The sequence below is a fragment of the Eptesicus fuscus genome, chromosome 12 (assembly GCF_027574615.1).
Source record: "Eptesicus fuscus isolate TK198812 chromosome 12, DD_ASM_mEF_20220401, whole genome shotgun sequence".
NCBI classification, from domain to species: Eukaryota; Metazoa; Chordata; class Mammalia; order Chiroptera; family Vespertilionidae; genus Eptesicus; species Eptesicus fuscus.
The window spans coordinates 5254095-5275248 of record NC_072484.1 but is presented as its reverse complement, the minus strand read 5'-3'; the positions used below and the strand labels follow the sequence as shown (position 1 = coordinate 5275248).

The following is a 21154-nucleotide window of genomic DNA, read 5'->3' as shown; positions in this document are numbered from 1 at the left end:
TGTGCTGGAAAATTGCTCTTTGTGGGAAAATGTGACCAGCTGACAGGATAGGCCCTTATGGCGAGGAGAACAAATGGTGACTTCAGGGACGGAACTGGGCCTTGGATGAGTGCAGGCCTCGCCAAGCGACACAGCTTCCCCTGTGGCCGCAGGACACCGAGGGCCTGCGCTGCGGGCCAGCGCCGACTCGCCCTGACGCCATGTGAGCGCCTGGGTCCCTCCTCCAGCCACACCCTGAACCTTGTCCCAGGCACCCTGGGAAGAGCCTGTGGAGGTGGGAAGAGTGAGACACTAGCCCAGGCTCTGCGGGGGGAGGGAAGGCCAGGCCTGAGTCAGCCCACAGGAGCACGGCCACGTGAAATGGCTGGGCATCCAGTCCAGGCAGACGGGTGGGAAGTGGGAATTCCTCGCTGCCACCTGGAGCATCTCATTAGAGAGAGCACAGGGGTTCTCCAAGCAGGAGAACAAACCCTTTGTGACCCAGTTATGTACCTTGAACATATGGCCTCCCCGCCCCAGCCCAGCTGCGAGCAGAGGTGGGAAAGGCTGGGGTGAAGGGCCCCAAGGAAACCAAGCGCGTTCTCTCTCTCCCGCTGCTGAAATTCTAGGGGCTTTCCTTGCTCCGGCCTCTGTCTCTCCCCAACAGTAAGATTATTGTCCCCATTTTACAAACAAGCAAAGTGAGGTTCCGAGGCGAAGCCTACAGTCCACAGCGATAGACCGTATAAGTGACCTCAAACTCGAGCACCGAAGCCATCACCTCCTTAACGCACCCTCTCACCTGGGACCAGAGACTCAGGAAGCTGTTGAATCCCACATGGTGCATGTTACTATCACAATACTGCACGGGGCAGAGATCGAGGTGGTGGGGAATGGAGAAGGCAAGTGGGTCAGGCCAGCTAACTCCTGAGCCTCAGTTTCCTCCTCCGTAAAGTGAGGGTAACACCGCCGTCTTCAGAGACTGGTGAGAGCCCAGTGAAGACGAGCTTGGGACAAACTGCCAAGGTCCTGGGGCATCGCTACAGTTACTGCAAGTCAGCCCCTGAGAGACCCAGGGAATTCTGGGGACTCCCTGCCTTGGCCCCAGTTGTTATGTGGCTTCTAAAGATCCATACAGACCAGACGTCTGTTCAAGGATGGCCACTTGACTCCAACACTCATCAGACAAGTGCACCCGCATGTTCACAGTTGAGCTTCTGCAAATGTGACCCTAACAGTTCCTCCTATCACCACACCACAGGTGATACCACAAATGGGTGCTGTCTGCCCCGCCTCTGCGGTCTGGGCTGTCCATACAGGACCAGTGGGAGGGAGGCCCGCCAGGTCCAGGGCTAGAATGGAGAGGCTTAGCAGTTCTCTCTGGGAAGCCGGCCGCTGGATCAAGAAATCTGACTACCCTGCTGAAGAGACAGGTCCTAGAAGTGGGGAGGAGGTCGGAGGCCGTGGAGGAGGAAGGTCTCTGAGAGAAACCGGCCCCTGGATGGGGTGCCATTGTGGGCGTCCCAGCCCAGCCAAGCTCCCAGCTTCGTCAGTGACGCAGCAGACACTACAGAGTAGAACCACCCGGCTGAGCTCGGCCTGAATTCCTGAGTAATAAAATAACTGTTGTTTCAGCCACTGTGTTGTGGGTGGTTTGTCCCCAACGGAGATGGAACCCAAGCAACAGTCCCACTGTTTATACCAGGAAAACAGAAAACCATCTCCATAGAGGGACTGTCCAAACGCGAGGCACGTACACACAGCTGAATCCAGGGCCATGTGAAGCTACGCTTCTTGGCAAGGGAGAAATACGCAACTAAGAAAACAGGGGTTATAGAACAGCAGGTAGTATGTACATTTCTGGGAAAATACAAAATGCTAAAATTGGTGAAAAGGGGCATTAAATAATTGAAATAGGAATCAAAGACCTTTCCCATCCCTACACTCCAGATGGTTTTATACTGTATTTTTTTTTTTTACCAAATTTACCAAATTAGCAACAGATAATTTCTTCTTATATAAATTGATCAAGAAAATGGAAGAGGGCAAATTGCAAAGCTAGTATCATAACACTAGCATGCTATTGATTCCAAAAATGGATAAAGCCAAAGTGAACAGACATTTCTCTAAAGATATACAAATGGCCAGTGAACACATGGAAAGATAATCAACATCTTAGGGAAATGCAAGTCAAAGCCACAATAAGATAGAACTTCATACCCACTAGCATGGCTAAAACCAAAAACACAGACAATAGTAAGTGTTGGCAAGGCTGGGGAGAAACTGGAACCCTCCTAACCTGTGGGTAGGAAAATAAAATGGTGCAGCTACTTTGGAAAACAGTACAGCCGTTTTTTCAAAAGGTAAAACATGGAGTTACAATATGACTCAGTAATTTTACTACCCCAGAGAAGTAAAAATCCTATTCATGAATATTCATAGCAGCATTATTCAGAATAGTCCAACAACTCAAATACCCACCACCTGATAATGAATAAACAAAACATGGCAAATCCCTAAGATGGAATATCGTTTAGTTATAAGAAGGAACAAAGCACTGACACATGCTGCCACCTGTATGAATTCTGAAATCTTAGTAAAGAAGTCAGACACAAAGGAACACATGTTGTATGATGCCATTGACACGAAGTGTCCAGAAGAGGCAGATCCACAGAAAGATGAGTAGCTGCTGACAAGGAAGAGGGACATGGGGGAGGGTGGCTGTTAATGGGTGTGGAGTTTCCTTTGGAGGTGATGAAAACATTCTAACTTTGAACAGTGGTATTTGCTGCACAACTCTGAATATATTAAAACTACTGAATTGTATACTTTACAAGTATACATCTCGATAAAGCTGTATTTTTTTTAAAAATGGACAAAGACAACATACAGAGTCCAAAATATAGAGCCTGATGTCATTATACTAATAATATTTTAATAGGTTTTAATTGACTTTAGAAAGAGAGGAAGGGAGAGGGATAGAGAGATAGAAATATCGATGAGAGAGAAACATCATCAATTGGCTGTCTCCTGCACGCCCCCTACTGGGGATTGAGCCCGAAAGCTGGGCGTGTACCCTGACCAGGAATGGAACCAGTGACCTCTAGGTTCATAAGTTGATGCTCAACTACTGAGCCACACCAGCTGGGTGCACTAATAGTATGTTTAAGTTTCACACACCTGTGCATGAAAAGCCTACATGCCCTAACTACAGAGTTTCAGCAACAATTCACTCTATTCATGCCAACATTGTCTCAATTAGTGAGCACGGTTCTGTTTCTGCAAAAAGCAAGATCCATTTGGGAGCAAAATATTTCCACATTCTGCTGGGTCTGTGGAGCAAACCTGGGCAAGTGGGGGGCCTGGCTCTCGCCCCTCCCGCAGGCTGACAGAGGCAGGGAGCAGGGATAAATGCTAAAATTGGTGAAAAGGGGCATTCCTGCCTTCTTCAAACAGCAGGGAACCCAGAAGGTCCACTTCTTCCTGCCTGAAACCCAGGTTCCCCCAAGCCCTGCTCTCTGAGAGGCACGAACCACTGGTGACCCCAACTCTGTGGGGCGGGGGACGTTCATATTTAACCACCAGCCTGGGGATAGTGTGGCTGGGGCTTGCGGGCTCCTCCTCCCAGGGGACCACGGGGAGGAGGGGCCACACGCACCCCAGAGCTGTTTCCATCAGCGTCTCTCAGCCCACCTTCCCCTGGAAAGTTCTACCACGATGGAAAGTGGGTATTTTTAAATCTCCAGCGTGGGAAGGTGGAAAGTCCTTTCTTTCCCTCCCTCTGGCTCTTTAGAGACTATTTAGAGACTGTGATCTCAGGGCCTTACTCCCCTGGCAGTAAGATCCCCACGTGGGAGGCAGGATGTCACCCCCTGGACACACCCAGCTCAGGGAATCCAGCCCTGAAACTGGCAGAGCGGGGCTGAGACTCAGGGAAGTGGGGGGTTCTCTGGGCTGAGACTCAGGGAAGTGGGGGGTTCTCTGGGCTGAGAGTCAGGGAAATGGGGGGTTCCCTGGGCTGGGACTCAGGGAAGTGGGGGATTCTCTGGGCTGAGACTCAGGGAAGTGGGGGATTCTCTGGGCTGGGACTCAGGGAAGTGGGGGATTCTCTGGGCTGGGACTCAGGGAAGTGGGGGATTCTCTGGGCTGAGACTCCCGGAAGTGGGGGGTTCCCTGGGCTGGAACTCAGGGAAGTGGGGGGTTCCCTGGGCTGAGACTCCCAGAAGTGGGGGGTTCCCTGGGTTGAGACTCCCGGAAGTGGGGGATTCTCTGGGCTGAGACTCCCGGAAGTGGGAGATTCTCTGGGCTGAGACTCCCGGAAGTGGGGGATTCTCTGAGCTGGGACTCAGGGAAGTGGGGGATTCTCTGTGCTGAGACTCCCGGAAGTGGGGGTTCCCTGGGCTGGGACTCAGGAAGTGGGGGGTTCCTCTGGCCCGGGGCACTCCAGGCAGGAGCAGGAGCCACAAGAAACACAATCCACCTGGGCTACCCAGTGTGCACTGCCTCACACCTGGGATAGTCCGTTGTCTCAGTCCTGGTTTCACGCTTCCTCCCTCTATGCTGCACGGCTGTGGGGATGACCCCTTGACCTGCCAGTGGGTCCAGTGGTCCAGGCTTCACAGCCAGCAGGGACCTTGAAAGTCTGCCCTAGTGCTTCTCGGTTCGAACACCGGCCGCTGGTGGCTGTGTGAGAATCTGGCCTCCATCTAGGGCGGGGCGATGGAAGCACTTTCCGTCACATCCCCCACCTGACGTGACTCCCTCTGCGCCCTCAGACATAGCCTGTCACCCCGGGAGCAGACGCAAGCCGGGCTTTGGAAGGGCCACAGTCAGAGTCACCCAAGCTCCCTTCAGGAGGTGTGGCAGGTGGCGGGGGCCTCGGCACCACGTGGTTCAGGCAGCAAGCCCTGGGTGACAGTCTCTCACCTCACCCTTCTCTCCCAACGAGCTGCATACCCTCACAAACCCCCTTTACAGATGAGACCATCGAGGCCGAGGCGTTCAGGAAGCACCCTCAGTCAGTGAGCAGGGTGCCCAGAGGGAAAGTGACATGAGGCACATGGAGCCACCTGACCCTGGGTGGCCCCAGCCAGGAAGTCTCCCCAGGGAGAACCCAACAGAAGGGACTGGCCCAGTGCCAGAGGCGCCCATCAGAGAGGGGCGTGCACCGCAGCTTCTGTGGCAGAACAAGCCCAGCCCAGGATGTGCGTTCTAATCCCGGAACCGGGGTTCGTTGCTTCCTGCGCAAAGGGACTTGGAGAAGGGATTCCGGTGAGGGTGTCTGAGACAGAATTTGTTCCTGCGCTGCCCGGTGGCCCCGTGATCACAGGGACACGGGGTCGGAGAGGAGATGCGAGGCAGCAGCAGAGTCTGGGTGGGTGATGAGACTGCCAGCGGGGCCAGGAGCCAAGGAAGGGGGCACCCCTAGCAGCTGGGAGACAAGGGAACAGCTGCCCCAGAGCCTCCAGGAGGAACACAGCTCTGGGGGCACCTTGATATTAGCTGGGAGGACCCTCCAGAACTGAGTCCACTAGGGGTGCCTGAAGCCACTAAGCCGGTGGTAACTTGTTACAGTAGCCAGAGGGGAGGAATGGGTTCGCTCCTGGCACTCAGCTTGAGCCAGAGGTGCCGTGGAAGCCGGAGCCGGAGCTCTGGGTCCGGGGGCTGTGAGTGCATCGCACCATGAGGGTCATGAAGCCCTGATTCGGGGGCGTCCTCTGGGCGAGCAGATGGAAGTGGGGCGTGAGGATGTCCAGGGAGAACATCCTTGGGCAGCGCTCCCCGAGGGAGGTCACAGGAACAAGCAGGGCTACTGCAGCCAGGAGGGCACGGAGGGCCTCCGGGCACAGGACAGAATGCAGAGTGCGAGAGAGGATGGCAAGGAGAGGGGAGGCGCACGGGGAGCAGGAGGTGGGTGGTAGCCGGAGCCTGCAAGGCCGCTGCCCCGGGAAGCTGCTGGTCCTAGGAGACTGGGAGGCTGGGGAGGGCATTAGGGGCTGGAAATCCTCGGCTTCACCCCTCACGGTGATCAGTGATCGGTGGGCTCTCCCTCGCTGCTGCTCAGACCCCTCACCCCCACCCTCACCTGTGGTTCTCTGGAAAACCACGTGGCTGGACACGCTAAAGCCCTACGTGTGGTGAACTGCTGCCGGGCCTGGAGGACATGCCTCAGAAAGTGAGAGAGAGAGAGAGAGAGAGAGAGAGAGAGAGAGAGAGAGAGAGAGAGAGCCCGCAATGGAGAAGCCAGAGCGCTCCCAGGCTAACATGATGTCATGGAGGACACAGGCGTGCTGCTGCTAAGGATGAGTCAGGCTGGGAAGCCAGCTCCACGCACCTGGAGTCAGACCAGCATGCAAACACCAGCCCTGCAGGGAAGCCGGGAAGGGGATCAAAGGAGACACGAGGAAGTGGGGTGTGGCAGCTGCGAGGCTTCAGGTCCCGGGAGGGCCCCTCCTGAGCCCTAGGCCGGGGAGGACCCAGCCCTGAGCCCTGTCCCAGCACCCCACCTCGGACTTCAGGGAGTGCCCTGCCTTTCTACCAAGTCCCCAAACAGTCCCTGGCGCCCCGGGGGCGGGAGATGAAGTCAGGGAGGTCGGAGCTGTTTTTAAACACACTTCAGGACTGCACATCCAGGAAGATGAAATTAAGTCACTGGGGAGAAAGGTGGAAAAATACACACAGAAGCATGGTACCCTCCTCCCACAGCCGGAGCACGAGTCACCAGCCCACGGCCTCCCCGCCCCATGACCCTCTTGTCTGTCTCTCTCCCTCCTCCCTTCTACCGCCAGCACCCAGGCACTCACAGGAGGGTCAAGTACACGCCTGTCCTGAGCCCAGGAAGCCCCAGGTGGTCAAAGTCAGGAAGCAGGTCAGCAGCCATAAGGTCTGGGTTTCAGTTTCCTCGTCTGAAGGGTTTGGAGTCGATAAAGGTCTCGAAAACTGCCTCCCATTCATAGGATATCCAAGAGAGGAAGAGGAGAGGGTCAAAAATTTTTTTAAAAGGCTCTGTATTTAAATGAGGTTGGAAAGTGCCACATGATACTGCTCCGTAGAGCTTTAAAGGCTCTGAGAAGTCCTGCTGCAAAGAAACGTCTACTCTGGCAACGGCATGCGATAAAGAGGCTCTTGAACTTGTGTGTACATGTGTATCACACGGGCTGGAGGTGGACAGGGAGGAGGAACACAGCTAGAAATGGAAGGTTCTCCCCCACCAGGGATGCACCTACCAGCAGGAGAAAACAATCAGGGGGTCTGAATGGAGCACAAGATCCTCTTTGTGCTGAAGTCCCCAGGGTGGCCCTTGGTCCACACGTTGGGTGGTCAGGGATGTGGAGATGTAGGCATTGCGACACCAGGCTCTGGGTCCTGGGGGAATAATCCCCGGGGAGCGATCCTGGGCAAGCCAAGCTCTCCTTAAGGCTGTCTGTCAAGTGGAGCTGCAGTGAGGACTGTGGGTTAAATGGGATGCTGTGGTCAAGGCTCTGGGTAGGAACAGACCTCAGCGTCTGTGAACCTGCTCCCCTGGAGCTAAGCTGCCCCCGCTCTCCACTAAGGCTGATCTCGTTCAAGATACAACATCTTACAACAGGCCTGGCTCGCTGAAGCCCACGATGCCTGGGAGGGCGGTGCTACGGTCCCATCACTGAGGTTCAGGGAAGCCTGCAAATGTCCCCCACTGGAGGGAGAGTGCCCCCTACCTGCCTCGTGCTCCCCATTCCCAGCAGCCTCACAGGCTTTCAGAACCTCAAATCCAAACAGGTAACTGCCCTGCCTTAATCCTCATTACTCTTCGGATAAAAAGCCCAGTCCCCAGTGTCTTCCACAATAAGGGAGACTGCAGCACTGAAGGTCCAAACTGGGGAACTTCTGCGAGAGAAAGGAGGCACCATTACACTCCAGATGTGCACGCGGGGTGCACAGTCATCCCGCCTATAAGGCCCTGGTGGTCGGTCCCCCTGACACCGCCTCCCACTCCCCTCGCCTCCCACCTGGCCCCCAGGGCTCCAGCTTCCCCCGGGCTCTCATCTGTCCCACACTCCGGCCTGCCAAGGCCTTTCACATGCGGTTCCCGCCACCTTTTACCTCCATCACACCTGTTCCTCCTTCAGCTTCAGGAAGCTTCCACCGGCGCCCGATGGCGAATCCTCATTAGATGCCCTCTCAGACCCTCCTTTCTGGCATTCAGTCTGGTGCCCTCTCAGACCCTCCTTTCTGGCATTCAGGCTGGTGCCTTCTAAGACCCTCCTTTCTGGCATTCAGGCTGGTGCCCTCTCAGACCCTCCTTTCTGGCATTCAGGCTGGTGCCTTCTCAGACCCTCCTTTCTGGCATTCAGGCTGGTGCCCTCTCAGACCCTCCTTTCTGGCATTCAGGCTGGTGCCTTCTAAGACCCTCCTTTCTGGCATTCAGGCTGGTGCCCTCTCAGACCCTCCTTTCTGGCATTCAGGCTGGTGCCCTCTCAGACCCTCCTTTCTGGCATTCAGGCTGGTGCCCTCTCAGACCCTCCTTTCTGGCATTCAGGCTGGTGCCCTCTCAGACCCTCCTTTCTGGCATTCAGGCTGGCGTTTAAATTTGCTTGCAGGGCTCTCTGGGTTTTCTGCTTACCCCACCAGATTTTAAGCACCTCGGGGGCAAGACCCAGTCCTGCTTTGCTCGCTGCTGTAGTAGCCCAGCACCTAGCAAACAGCACAGCCCACAGGCTGTCAAATCGACGCTGAACGGAGGTGCTGGTGTCCTCAGAGTATTCTTACCAGCAGGAGGTTTCCGGTGGCACTTTCTGTAGCTTGTGTTAGTAAAGGGGAAGAATAGATGTGTTTCCCACGTACTCACTGTCTCCAGAAATGGATTTGCCTCCAATCTCCTAGGGCCTCAGCCCACTGCCCACCCTGAGCCCACTGGTCACAGACATGGGCCTGCCTGTGTAATCATTACCCCCAGGAGACCCCCAGTACAAGCTGCCGGTTGTCTGGGGTCCGCCTCGGCCATTTCGGGCCATGCCTTCCTCAGGGCCAGCTCCTTCGTCGGTCCATGTCCGGAGGAACCGAGAGGACACAAACAGCTGGGGAAGAAAGCCCATCTCGGGTTTACTTGAACCGACTCTTGTTCCCTTGCTTACAATTCCAGGGCTTGGCCCCAGAATTTCCGGAAACTGGAGACCATCATTCCCTTCCACCTCCCAAGGGACGAGAGGTGAGTCACGCTGGAGATGGCAGTGTTGGGACAGACCTGCCGTGACACAGAGGCCTCTGGGGGCCCGGGAAAGCCAGGCCTGTGGGAGCACTCCCTGGCTCTGAGCCGCGGAATCCCAGGCTGCTGGGCAGCTGGGCGCGGCCTGCGGTGGAGGTGGGCGGTGGTGCCGAGGACAGGACTCATCTCCCAGACGCTCCCTGGTGCCCCACTTCCTCCTCCTCCAGCTCCCGACCAAAATAGAAGGAGGTAAACTCGCCTCTTCACGCACATTCAAGGAATAAACAAACCAACACAAGCACAGTTATCCTGCTGGGTCATCTTTCCTACCTTTTTTTTTTTTTTTAAAGAACCACAGGCTGTTTTAAGATTCCAAACCAGAGGCAGAACAGTGGAGTGTGCGGGCAGACGGGGCGAGGAAATGAACTTCACAGAGGAGCCTGCAGACAGAAGCGTGGGTCGCGATGACCGGATTCCAGGTTTCCAAGAGCAAAGGACAGAGCAGAGCAACTCGATGCAGAGTGACAGGGTGTCTAGGAGCTGTTCTGACTGGGGGCCCCTAACCCCAAGAGTGGCGGCAAGGAAGGGGGGCTGAGGACACGGCCCACTCAGTGAACTGTGCCAGGTGCCACGCGTGCCTCAGGCCACTGACCTGGCGGACACTCATCTTCCACCACATTTCGGGGACCGCCGGGAACAGATCGTGAGTGAAGGACCTGAATGCTAGTACTTTGTCTGAGAAGTGACCCCAAGAACCACCAGACAGAGGCAGGGCTGGGAAAAAGACAAAACAGGACGCTGTGGGTATCAGGGCTCACACCACGGGCCCCCTCTGCCGCATGGCACAGCTCAGCGGGCTGCCGCCCGGGACACGAGGACAGTGCTGGAGGAGGGACAGCTTCCTGCACAGTGCAGGACCGCCCGGGTGACCTGTGGGTGGGGCCTGCGGAAGCCTCAGCGATGAGGCGAAGCGGGTCCCTCTGTGCTCAGGAATCACGACTCCGGGCCTCACAGATCCCTCCCTTAGGGGTCCAGGGCCCATGCATGGGTAACATCCGATGACGGGGTTCCCGGGGGCTCCTCTGTCTCACTCAGCCCATACGCAAAGCTCACTCCCACTCCCCCGGCCTCCGTCCCACTCCCCCGGCCTCCCTCCCACTCCCCCGGCCTCCCTCCCACTCCCCCGGCCTCCGTCCCACCCCCCCCCCCCGGCCTCCGTCCCACTCCCCCGGCCTCCCTCCCACTCCCCCGGCCTCCCTCCCACCCCCCCAGCCTCCCTCCCACTCCCCCGGCCTCCCTCCCACTCCCCTGAACTGTGGGCCTCACCTCAGAAACAAAGGTGGAGCCCACATGCAACTCACAACATTGAGGGGGGAGAGGAGCCTCCTGTGGACCCAAGCATCTTCTCTAAGGAGCCCCAACCAGACGCCGAGGCAGAGCCAGAGAAAAGGTCCTGTCCCTCTAAAGGCACTTACATCCAGGATCCACTCAAGAAGCCCACCGCCCCCACCACAGGACCCGCAGGAGCCCGCGAGCAGGTGCAGGGCTGGGCGGAGCGATGTTTAGCAGGTGAAGAGCGGTGAGCAGTCCAACAGGAAGAGGACTGGAAGGTGAACCTGGTCAGGGCCAGCAGCCTCCTCTGGGGGAAGTGCAGCATCTCAATTCTCCCACCTGGCTCCCCGGGGCCAGCCCCACTCCACCTGTGAGCATCCAGGGATGCACACCCCTCCCTCCACCCAGTGCTTCTCAACCAGGGGCGAGTCTGCCCGCAGGGGACATCTGACAATGTCTGGATACATCGTGAGTTGTCAAAGCTGGCCGTTACCTTGTGGGTGGAGGCCAGGGATGCTGCTAACCACCCTACAGGGCACAGGACGGCCCCACCAGAACGATCTGCCCCAAATGTCGGGACCCCTGCTTAAATGCTGGTGGGTGGGGAGGTATACACACGTCGGCTCCTTGACTCCTGGCTGGGGTGAGGGGTGTAACTGTCTCCAGCCGCTGCAGGAGGAGGGGGCCTACAGCACCCCCCGGGGACTCAGTGCGGCGTGGCCCCCTTGCCTGGCTGCCTGCCTCTCCTGGCACACTTCCCCATGCTCTGACCTTTTCTGGAAACACTTCCTAATCGTTCAGTTTCACACACAATCCTCGCCCCAGGGTCATCTTCGGGGAAACCCGGCCTGAGACCAGCAACGTCACACAACGAGCAGCACTGCCTCGTGCAGTGGAGCTCATTAGGGCTCAGGCCGGGTCCAGGTTTGGCAGGAAGGAGTGCTGCAATCCATTAGCAATGCCTGCCTCGGGCCCCAGATGGGCTGTGAGGGCTTACGTGCTGGAATGCGGGCCAGGTGTCAGCTTTGCGCCTGCCATCCTTGGATGGGCAAAATGGAAAGCCCTGGGTATTGTGGAGGGGGCTCCCTAGAGGGCTGGCGGGAGGGAGACAAAGGAAGCAGGTGTTTGGAAGAGCCTTGAGCATTTGCCCTGAGGCCTACTTCTGCCCTGAACATGAAATAACCGAGGACTTCCTCAACCAGTCCTCAACCGTGGTTGACTCTTGTAAAACATGACCTCCTGGTGAGCCTGCACCCCCACCCCTACTGAGTCCATAGTCCGGCAGGCACTTTCCTTCCCAGCTACAGATGACCGCTCATGACCAAATTGAAAAATATTAATTCTCTTTGTCTCCTGCCAAAAAGGCTAAAGCAATTACAGGCCCTGATATGAAACACAGATGTTAATACATTTGGAAAAATAGGCTCCTATAGGCGAGCAGAGATCCAAGTATGAAGTGCTTTTGGAAGTAAAGCCCCAGATCAAGTTATACGGCCAGCCCTCGAGACTGACGCCGGCTCCCACGTCCATTCCGGGGCCGGGAACCCGGGGCCACGCACACACAGCAAGTCCTTTCAGACCAGCACCAGCCTTGGGCACCCACTGGCACGCCGGCTCTCAATAATGTGATATAATTATAATCACAGGGAAAGTGCCCTGAGATCGAAAAGTCGTATAATTACAGGCAGTTTTCACTTTTTGGAAATTGGGCTCAGATGCTGGAGAAAGACTGCTAACAAGGCACTCTCGGGTTTCAGCTCGGGATGAGAGAACACTAGGAAGTTTGCTGGGATGGACCGGCCGGGCTGGAGGTGTGGGGGGCCGAGCCCTCCTGGGCCGGCACTCGCTGAGCCAATGGGTATGTGCTGGGCATGTCCCACGCCCGGCACCGCGCTGCGCACGGAAGCGCCTCCGTGCGGATGGCCTGTCAAGTCAGGAAGCTGGCTCCTTTCGCCCACTCATGCCCATGTGTTTTGCTCAGTGCCTACGACATGCCAGGCTCTCGGGACAAAAGATGCCTCGGGACCGCTGGGACCAGCAGGGCAGGTCTTTTGTCTTCTCTGCCTCCGGTTCCTTGGGTGGAAAATACATTTCCCCACTGTCACGGATCCTGGATTGCCACGAAGGGAGAGGAAAATGTATGCCCCCAGCCCGGGGAGATAAGCAGAAGGGACGGGGGTAAGGGCTGGCTCCCTCTCCTTGGACCCCTAGCGTGCGCTGTGCCCACGGCCCGGTGTGGGTGGGAAGGTGCCTCCCGCGGGGCTGCGAGGGGAAGGACCAGTCAGCGCTCACTACACTCACCTTTGTCACCATCGGTGCTCCCGGAGGCAGCCCTCCCTTCTCCCAGTTAAGGGAGGCATTGCCAAAAAAGAGGGGGCAAAGGTTACATGGCGAATTTGGGAGGCGACAGCCAAATCGATTGAGATGTAAAGGAGCAGCCCTTCCCACGAGGCAGGTCTGCAAGGGACCACCTGGCCCATCAGTTAAGTGTCAAGTCCCCGTGGAGGGATGGGGACAGAACTGACACAGAGGAAGTGACTCGGAGATGCTCCTCTGGTCATCCAGTTCTCTCCTCTCCCAGACAGACATCCGGCCCCCATCCGTTCTCTGTGGGGAGTCCCAGCTGCCCCTCCCCAGCATGTCCACCACTCCCGAGAAGGGAGGCGGGACAGGCGTCTCCACCCCCATCAGAGGGGTGCGGTGACTCTTCCGAGGCCCCGCAGATCCTCAAAGGGACAGAACTGAGCAGGAAACAAGCCCACGCTGGGGAGTTTTAAAAATCATCAGCGCGCCTCAGTGCCAAGGTAACACCAGGACCATGACATCAGAATTCTAAATGTGGGGCCCCAGCACCCCAAGTTTTATCTATTACCTGGTTTTGAATTCGACCTCTAGGGAGGGTCACCTGCCTGCTCTGTGCCCGTGACCTCGTCCACAAAATGGGAGAAAACAAACTTCTCAAGGTGACTGTGAGAATGAGACATCGCGTACCACCTGTCCCGGGCCAGCCTGATCCATGGAGAACACTCAACAAATGAGGTGTGTCCCACTGACTCCGCCCACCTCATATTCTCTCTGAGAAGCCAGGTTTGGGATGGACGGTGGAAGGAAATGAAAGGTACAAAGATCAAAAAACCCACCGAGGCCCATCAGATGGCCTCGGGCCGCAGGACAGGGGGCCAGGGGCCAGTTGGCTCCAGGATGCGGAGGACAAGCCAAACCCAAAGAGGTGAATGGCCCTGGTCTCCGGCTCGAGCCGCGCCGAGCTGGGGTCGGGAGCGCGCCTAGAGAAAGGTGACGAGGCAGAGTGCCGCGGCTCCCTGACCAGGCTGCTCCTGGCTGTGCATCCCTCTGACCTCCGCATGGGCCGTGGGGCCTGGCAGCCGGCTGCTCCCACCTTGCCCTGACCAGGCTACTGGGGAGCTGAACCGGAAACTCCTGAGCAAGTGGCTCCAAACCCGAGCTCACGCCCTGGGGCTGAGGTGTAGTGGTGAGAGCGGAAGCCAGGAGACACGGAACCAGGCACGTAGGCCTTCAGGAGCAGCAAGAAGGCTCCAGAAGCTTCTGGAAGCCTCCAGCACCAGAGCCCGCAGGGATCTGCACCCTCAGCCAGCTACTTTCCTGTGCCATCCAGGCTCAGGGCCTGGACCTCACTTGGGGCTCAGTCCTGTGGGAGAAAAACAGTCGTCTTTAAGAGATCAGGCAAGAGGCCACCGAGAGGCTGTATCAGGAGGAATCGCTCTGCCTCCATCCCGCGGGCATTGACGGCTCCCAGAGGAGAGAGGAGGGCTCTTAGCCACCTGCCCACAGCCCTGCCACACAGGAAATCACAGTGCCCAGCCCCTCGCCAGCCTCTGCAAGTCCGGGCTGTAAAAGCCCACGAGGCTCGTGTGTGGCCAAGGCTGAGACCACAGCTTGGATGCGCTGCCGCCCTGTCCAAGCCCCAGGCGAGGACATCAATACAAGCAGGAAGCACCATGTCGCTGTCTCGGCCAAGACTGTGAGCCCAGAATCTAAGACCCGAGTTCCAGTCCAACTCTGCCACTTCCTCGCTGCCTGACCTCAGGCGAGTTACTTCCCTCTCTGAGCAGTCTCTCCCCTGCGAATGGGGAAGACGAGTCTCCGTAGGATCATGTACAAGGTACACAACCACGGTGAGTGTCCGGCACGACAAATGATGACAAACCCGGAGCAGGCGTAGATGTGCTCTGGAGGGTGACTGTGCCCCTGCCCAGAGGTGCTCATGGCGATTGAAGTCAGAAAAAGTCAGTCTTGTTATCAGTCCTTCACCCTACCCAGCCCGATGAAACCTGGAGGATCTGAGGCCTGCCACCCTGGGGTGCGGGGACTGCAACGCTCACCGGCACTCACACAACTCCTCCTTGGACTTCATCAAAAGGACATCCCTGGGATAGGTCAGAAATGCAGAGGCACGGGTGCACCCCAGCCAGCGGACCCTGAACTGCATTTTCACCTGGTCCCCGGGAGCTGTGCAGCTGAGCTGCGCTGTTAAAGGGCAAGGATGCCACTGGGCCAGGGTCAGCGGGCCACGTCCTTCTCGGAGGAAACGCTGAGACCCGAGGCAGGTGCACGAGTGCCTGGAGAGGTGGGGGCACTGCCGAGGGCACGGTGGCACCTCCTCCTGTGGGGAGCTGAGTGCTGGGGAGCCCTGGGGAGGACGCTGGGGGGCACAGGGCTTGCCTCCTTCCTCATTGCCTGGGGGCTGCCTGGGCTGAAGGGAGCTGGCAAGCCGCCCTCTCCAGCCCATTGCAGGGACAGCTCCCTCTTCCTCAGAGTGACTCAGGCTTGGCCCTGGAGACCACACTGAGGTCACCCTCCTGGTAGCCAAAGTCCCTGAGACAGACCAAGGGGCATTTTCATCCAGCTGCCAACATCATGCAGACCTGGGCAGTGACTAGCGCCCTTTGAACGGGTTCTGTTGCCCTGACCGGCCTGCAACCCCTCCTCCCCCAAGATCACACAGAGCACCCACATCCCCTATAGACAGAGCAGCCCTTCAAAGAGTAAGCCTGAGGGGGGTGGGGGGATGGGAAATGCTCAGTCTAGTTTCCACGAGTGAAACCTGTTGTGAACTAGTGCAACGCCCCCACCCCAAACACCCTGACCTTTAGCTGGAACTGGACTCTGAGCGAACGGGGCTCCAGCGGGTCGGGCCCTGGACTTGGGGGTCCAGAAAAGGAGGGTAAGACTCAGATGCCCTGGCCCCCACTGCTCCCAGCAGGTGGAGCCAAGGCCACGGACCCAGACCGGCCTCTCAGCCCCCTAGGCCAACAGCCTGCCAGGGGCGGCCCCGCGTGCCTCTCCAGCTGTCGGGGCCCCGCTGCGAGCAGGCCCGAGGCCCGTGGGAGGCCTCGGGCTTGGCTCATGATCAGAACTTAATCTGGATTCCGCGAGATCAAGAGGCCTTGGTGGAAAGTGGCTGTCACAAGGGGAGAGACGCCGAGGCCGAGGCCGACCCAAGCCAGCTAATCTCCGGCACCCCGGGGCTTTCCTGGAGCTCAGGCCCAGGCTGGCCAGAGAGCCAGATGTCCCGGCTCCGCACAGCTTGGCGGCCGGCAGCATTGAGGCCACGACTCCTTAGAAGGAACAGGCTGGCCACACAGCAGGGCAGCAGGGTAGGGTCCTCTCAGGGAATCAGATCAGCCACAGGCCTTCAGCCTAAAGAAAACGCCTGGCCCCAGATGGAGGAAATGCAAACCAGGGCCCCACCCCCGCACCAGCTCCGGCTTGTATCCCCATGAAGACCGAACAACTCGGAGGTTTAGCAGAGGGGAAAGCAGTGCCACAGCCACACCTGGAGCTCGGCACTTTCCTAAGCAGGCTCTGCGTTCCCTCCGATGACGGTGAGGGCGAGGGTGGTGGGAGATGGTGATGGTGGTGACAGTGATGGTGATGATGATGGTGGTGATGATGATGGTGATGGTGATGATACTAATATTAATAAAACTTTGCTGCACGTTTACTATGTTACAAGTAAGCATGGTAACCTCCTTTATCCTCACCACAACTCTGAGAGGTAAATGCTATCATGGTCCCCATTGTATCGAGGAGGAAACCAGCTCCCAGGGGTGACGCCTCCCAAGACCACACTGGTATACAGTGTTGGGATTCAAATCCACACTCTTAAAGCTGGTTATCCCACCTGGGGGATTACATAATAGGATTGTTTTGCTTCTGCATTAACTTCTGGAGAATGAGAGACTAGATTCCTTCTTTCCGGTGCAGAAAGGAAATTTAGAAATCTAAAGAGAGCAGCCCCTTCCTCCCCTCCCACGGCCTCTCACTCCTCTGCCTGCCCTCCTTCATACTCTGCACCTGTCACGTCCCTTCCTCTGCTCCACCGTGAGCTGCTGGAGAGCAGAGACTTGGGTCTGCTGACTTCCGCCGGCACACAGCACACAGCACACGGCCAGTGCTCAAACATTCACTGGCATGGGACTTGGCCTCCCAGCAAGCCGCAAGCCCTCAGAGGCAGGAACCCAAAGCTAGGCTGGGTATCCCCAGAGATCACCTGTGGCCAAGCTGCTTGTCGGGGGCAACCTGGTACACCTGCCCTGGCTGCCTGCCAGGGAGCCTCGGACAGCTGCCCCATCCGTCCCTCTGCCAACCACAGTGACTCAGGCCCTCTCCTCTCCCCGGGGCCTTCCACCCACCCCGGGGTCTCAGCGGGGTCGAGGAGGCAGCCACCTCAAACCACGCTGGGACCACAGGGCCAGCAGGTTGCCACAGGCAGGAAGGTGAGCAGCTGCCGGCAGCCTTTGCACCGCTGGGCCCACGGAGTGCTCCTGACGGAGAGCCTCTCGGCACCTGCCTCACCCCAGTTAGTGCGTCTTCATGAGAAAAGTCAAGCGTGTGCTTGTTCAAGAGCCTGGGAGGCCTGTCAGAGAACAGAGCAAACACATGCCACCCGAGAAGGAACTCAGTGCTGCTTCTTGTGCCTGGGCCTGGAGCCAGGGCACGGCCGGCCAGGGGTAACAGGGGCACCTGAGTACTTCAGGGAGACGCAGGTGACTGCCCAGGCTGTCTGCCGCCTCCCCGGCACCACGCCCACGTCCGTACCATAGGGCACTGCGTTCGAGTGGGGGCTCTAAAATGCAAACTTAATCCACACTGAGATACCACTGGTCACCATCAGACTGACAAAGATCAAACAGTTTAATAAGAGACCATGTTGGTGAGAATAGGGGGAAACAGGCCTTCCCTATGTGGCTTCTGGGAATATAAACGGATACAGCCTCTTTAGACAGCAATTAAAACCCATCAGGGTTCCTGTGTGTGGGCTCCTTTAGGGGGCTGGTGTGTGTATGAAACCCATCAGGGTCCCTGTGTGGGAGCCCCCTTAGAGGACTGGTGTGTGTATGAAATGAGGTAAGGAGTACAAGACATCAGAAACATCAAGAACAGCTCGGTTTCCTCAGAAGACTACCTCCAAAATGGAGATGCTTGGCAAGCGAGGTGGTAACGGTCCCTAAGTCCCTGATGTGATAACAGCCCCCATTCCAACTGAAGATGCTAGACTGCCCATCGAAGGAGCTGCCCACCCATCCTCCTTCCACTGATTACCAAGGAACAGTATTCGGGGAGGCCGATAAAAGTCTGAGACCTGAGACACCCAGAAACCCAGCCAGCGGGTAGTATGTGACCCAGGCTCGGCACCTCGGGGCTGCAGAGTGGACTTGCCAGGCGTCCCAGCCATTCTCACCTCCCAGAAGAGCTTGAAACTAAAGGGTCTCAAAAATTAAAGTCTTTCAACACCAGCGTTCGGTTCCTAGCCTCCCGAACATTGGAAGGCTGAGAGTTCTCTGCCTGTTTATTTTGGGTTTGGGGGTTTCTGTCCCCTAAAGTGATTATAAATGGCCACTTTGGTTGGTCACCTGACATCATGTGCTGCGTTTCAGAGTGACAAGTGGGAAGATGGGTAGACCTTCAAAAACGTTTCTTCCTCTTCCCGTTCCCCCACCTTCCATGCCCCTAAACACAGGCCAGACCCAGACCACCCCTAAATACCCACTTGGGGTCACACAACCTCAGGCTCACTGGCCATCCCCTACTTCTAACAGGATTCTTGGATGGTGATAGTTTTAAGAAACAGTGACATTAAAACAAAACAAAAAAAAAAAAAACATACACCCTCTTTAAAAAAGATATCCAGTCCAGGGCCTGCACACGGTGGAAGCGGCCAGGACTGACCCTGCGCGACCGGACCCCACCCTCTGGCTGCCACCGCTTCCTCTGTGGCTGGAGGAAGCTCGGCGTCCCTCCCACGCGTCAGCACAGCACCCACCTGCCCAAGTGCTCCTGCAGCACCTGGTACACGCTGATCCGAAACGTCTGGTTGTCGAAGCGCTCCCGGACGTAGTCCTTGTAGATCCGGAATTCGGCTGCAGTCACGGCTTCCCCTTCCGGGATCTTGGAGAGATCAAACCGGAACTCTCGATGGTGGTAGCGCGGGTGGAAAAACTCTTTGTCGTGTTCCACTGGGAAGGGAAAAACACACAGCGGCACCGACCGCTCGTTAGTAACTGGCTGCACGCTCCTGGCTCAGAGGCCAAGCATCTGGCCTAAGCGAGATGCAGGCGTGCCCATGGCTAGCGACCCCCGGGGGTAACGGCTCAGCCCCGCGACCTGCTGCAGGCTAACGCGCCCCTTGGGAAGCCAGGGCAGTGACTCTGCATCCACCTGCTGGGAAGAGGTGGGCAGTCAGCACAGCTGTCCTGGCAGCCCTGGAAGGCTCCGGTCCCGGAGAGCAGGTCTGGGTTTGAATCCAGGCTCAGCGGCTAACTAGCTGAACGGCCTGGACAAAGTTCCCCGTACCTTTAGTTTCTCCATCTAAGAACCGGGGAGAATGATCCCCTCTCTCTTGTTGTGGTCAGAGGTAAGTGATCTATTTCACGTAAGTAGCTTAGCCTCTGGTAGGGCTAGACCACTGTGAGCTGTGATCAGTCAACATCGACCTCGCCCTGCCTCTCCGGGTCCCTCCGCACCAGGTGCTCCGCCGGCTGCAGGTGAGAATCACGGTGGGAGCTCTGAACACACAGCGGAGCCCTGGCCCACGGCTGGGCTGGTAAACGTTTCCTAACAGGCCCTCTGGGACCCCGTCTGTCGCGTTGGCCAATTTCCACCTCGCAGATCTCGGCTTCCCCAGTGGGGCGGGGAGATGGCGCACTGGCCCCAGCAGCCGCTGCTCTCTCCGCTCTGACCAGCTGCAGGTGTCACTGGGAAGGGGTTCAGAACCCGGTACTTTGTAAAGCGACCAGACGTTTTTTCATAGCAGCCAGGTTTTCAACCGCAGACTTAGACTTCTAAGAGACGGCATGGCCGGGGGCTGTGGAAAAGGACTTCAGGACAAAATAAAGTGAAGGACCTCAGCGCTTCTCCCGGACACGGGAGTGAGACCCGACCAGGAGAGCATGCCCCCTCCGCCGGGATAAACACCGAGATGGGCGAAAGCCCAAGGCCTGGTCCTGGGGGTGCACCTGCGGTTCCTGCGGGCCCTGCATCCTCTGGACCAAGAGGAGCAGGGGTGGAGCTGGGAGGAACAAGCTCGGGAAGATGCAGAACGGCCGGGCAGGCCAGGCTCCGGAGGATGTGCAGCATCTGCCATCTCCGGGGACAGTCCCGCTGCACTTCCCACAGGGGTGGGGACAGCTTGGCCAGAGGAGAGGAGAAGCATGGCCAGCGCGCTGCAGCCCAGTGGGCCCGAGCTCCCGGCGGGCTAGGGCTGCCGCAGCTAAGGACGGGCTGCTGGATGAAGGAGGCACGCGGCACCAGCAGCCCAGCTCTCCATTGAGAAGACACTGCGGTGAGGCAGGGGACTGGGGAATGAGCCACCCCTCGGGCTGCTCCCTCCTGGGCTGAGGGGGCAGGTGATACCTTGGGGCCGGGGATTCCGGCCGGGCACAGAGTGGCCCCGCGTCTGGACCGCAGCCTCTGGAACCCCGGGCTCCATGGGAGAGCTGGCCAGAGGGAAGGGCTCTCCAGAACCGACGGCAGCTGTCCTCACACACCCCACTTCACACCCACGGGAGCACCTCTCTTCTACCCGGCTCAGTGGTTGAGCATGGAGCTATGAGGTCACGGTTCGATTCCCAGTCAGGGCACAGGCCTGGGTTGTGGGCTCGATCCCCTGTTGGGGGTGTGCAGAAGGCAGCCAATCAATAATTGTCTCTCATCATTGATGTTTCCATCTCTCTCTCTCCCTCTCCCTTCCTCTCTAAAATCAGGACAAATTAAAAAAAAAAAAAAAAAGACATGGCCATGGGGCCTCCGATCTATGAAGGCGGAGAGGGAGGGAGGGGTCTTCTGTGGCAGCTTCCAGGAAGCTTCAGGAGCCTCAGGAGGGGACCAGGGCGTGGGGATTGGGGGGCATGGCAAGCAGCCCCCACTCTGTCACTGTGGAAATGCCCTGGGCCAGTCCTCTCACCCCGCACACTCATGCACCCCTGCACGTGGGTAGGAGATGCACCTGACACCCACGAGGTGTTGAGTTGCCTGTCCAGAGTCAGAGCCAGGACTCAGAGCCAGGTGCACCCTAACCGAGCCTTGGCCACGCATCTCCGTGGCAGTGCTGACAGCTGGGCAGGGAGCTGCTCTGCGGGTGTGTCAGAACCTTTTCATCGGATTGCAGCGCACAGTCTG

The 21154-nt window shown here is 57.7% G+C and overlaps 1 protein-coding gene across 1 annotated transcript in view; it reads right to left on the bottom strand.

Annotated features, from left to right (window-relative positions):
• BMP7 (bone morphogenetic protein 7) overlaps positions 1–21154 on the bottom strand; it is a 73900-nt gene that overhangs the window by 24527 nt on the left and 28219 nt on the right. Inside the window, exon 2 of the mRNA XM_008141200.3 lies at positions 18801–18993. Coding sequence (XP_008139422.1) covers positions 18801–18993 — 193 coding nt within the window. The remainder of the gene's footprint in view (positions 1–18800; positions 18994–21154) is intronic.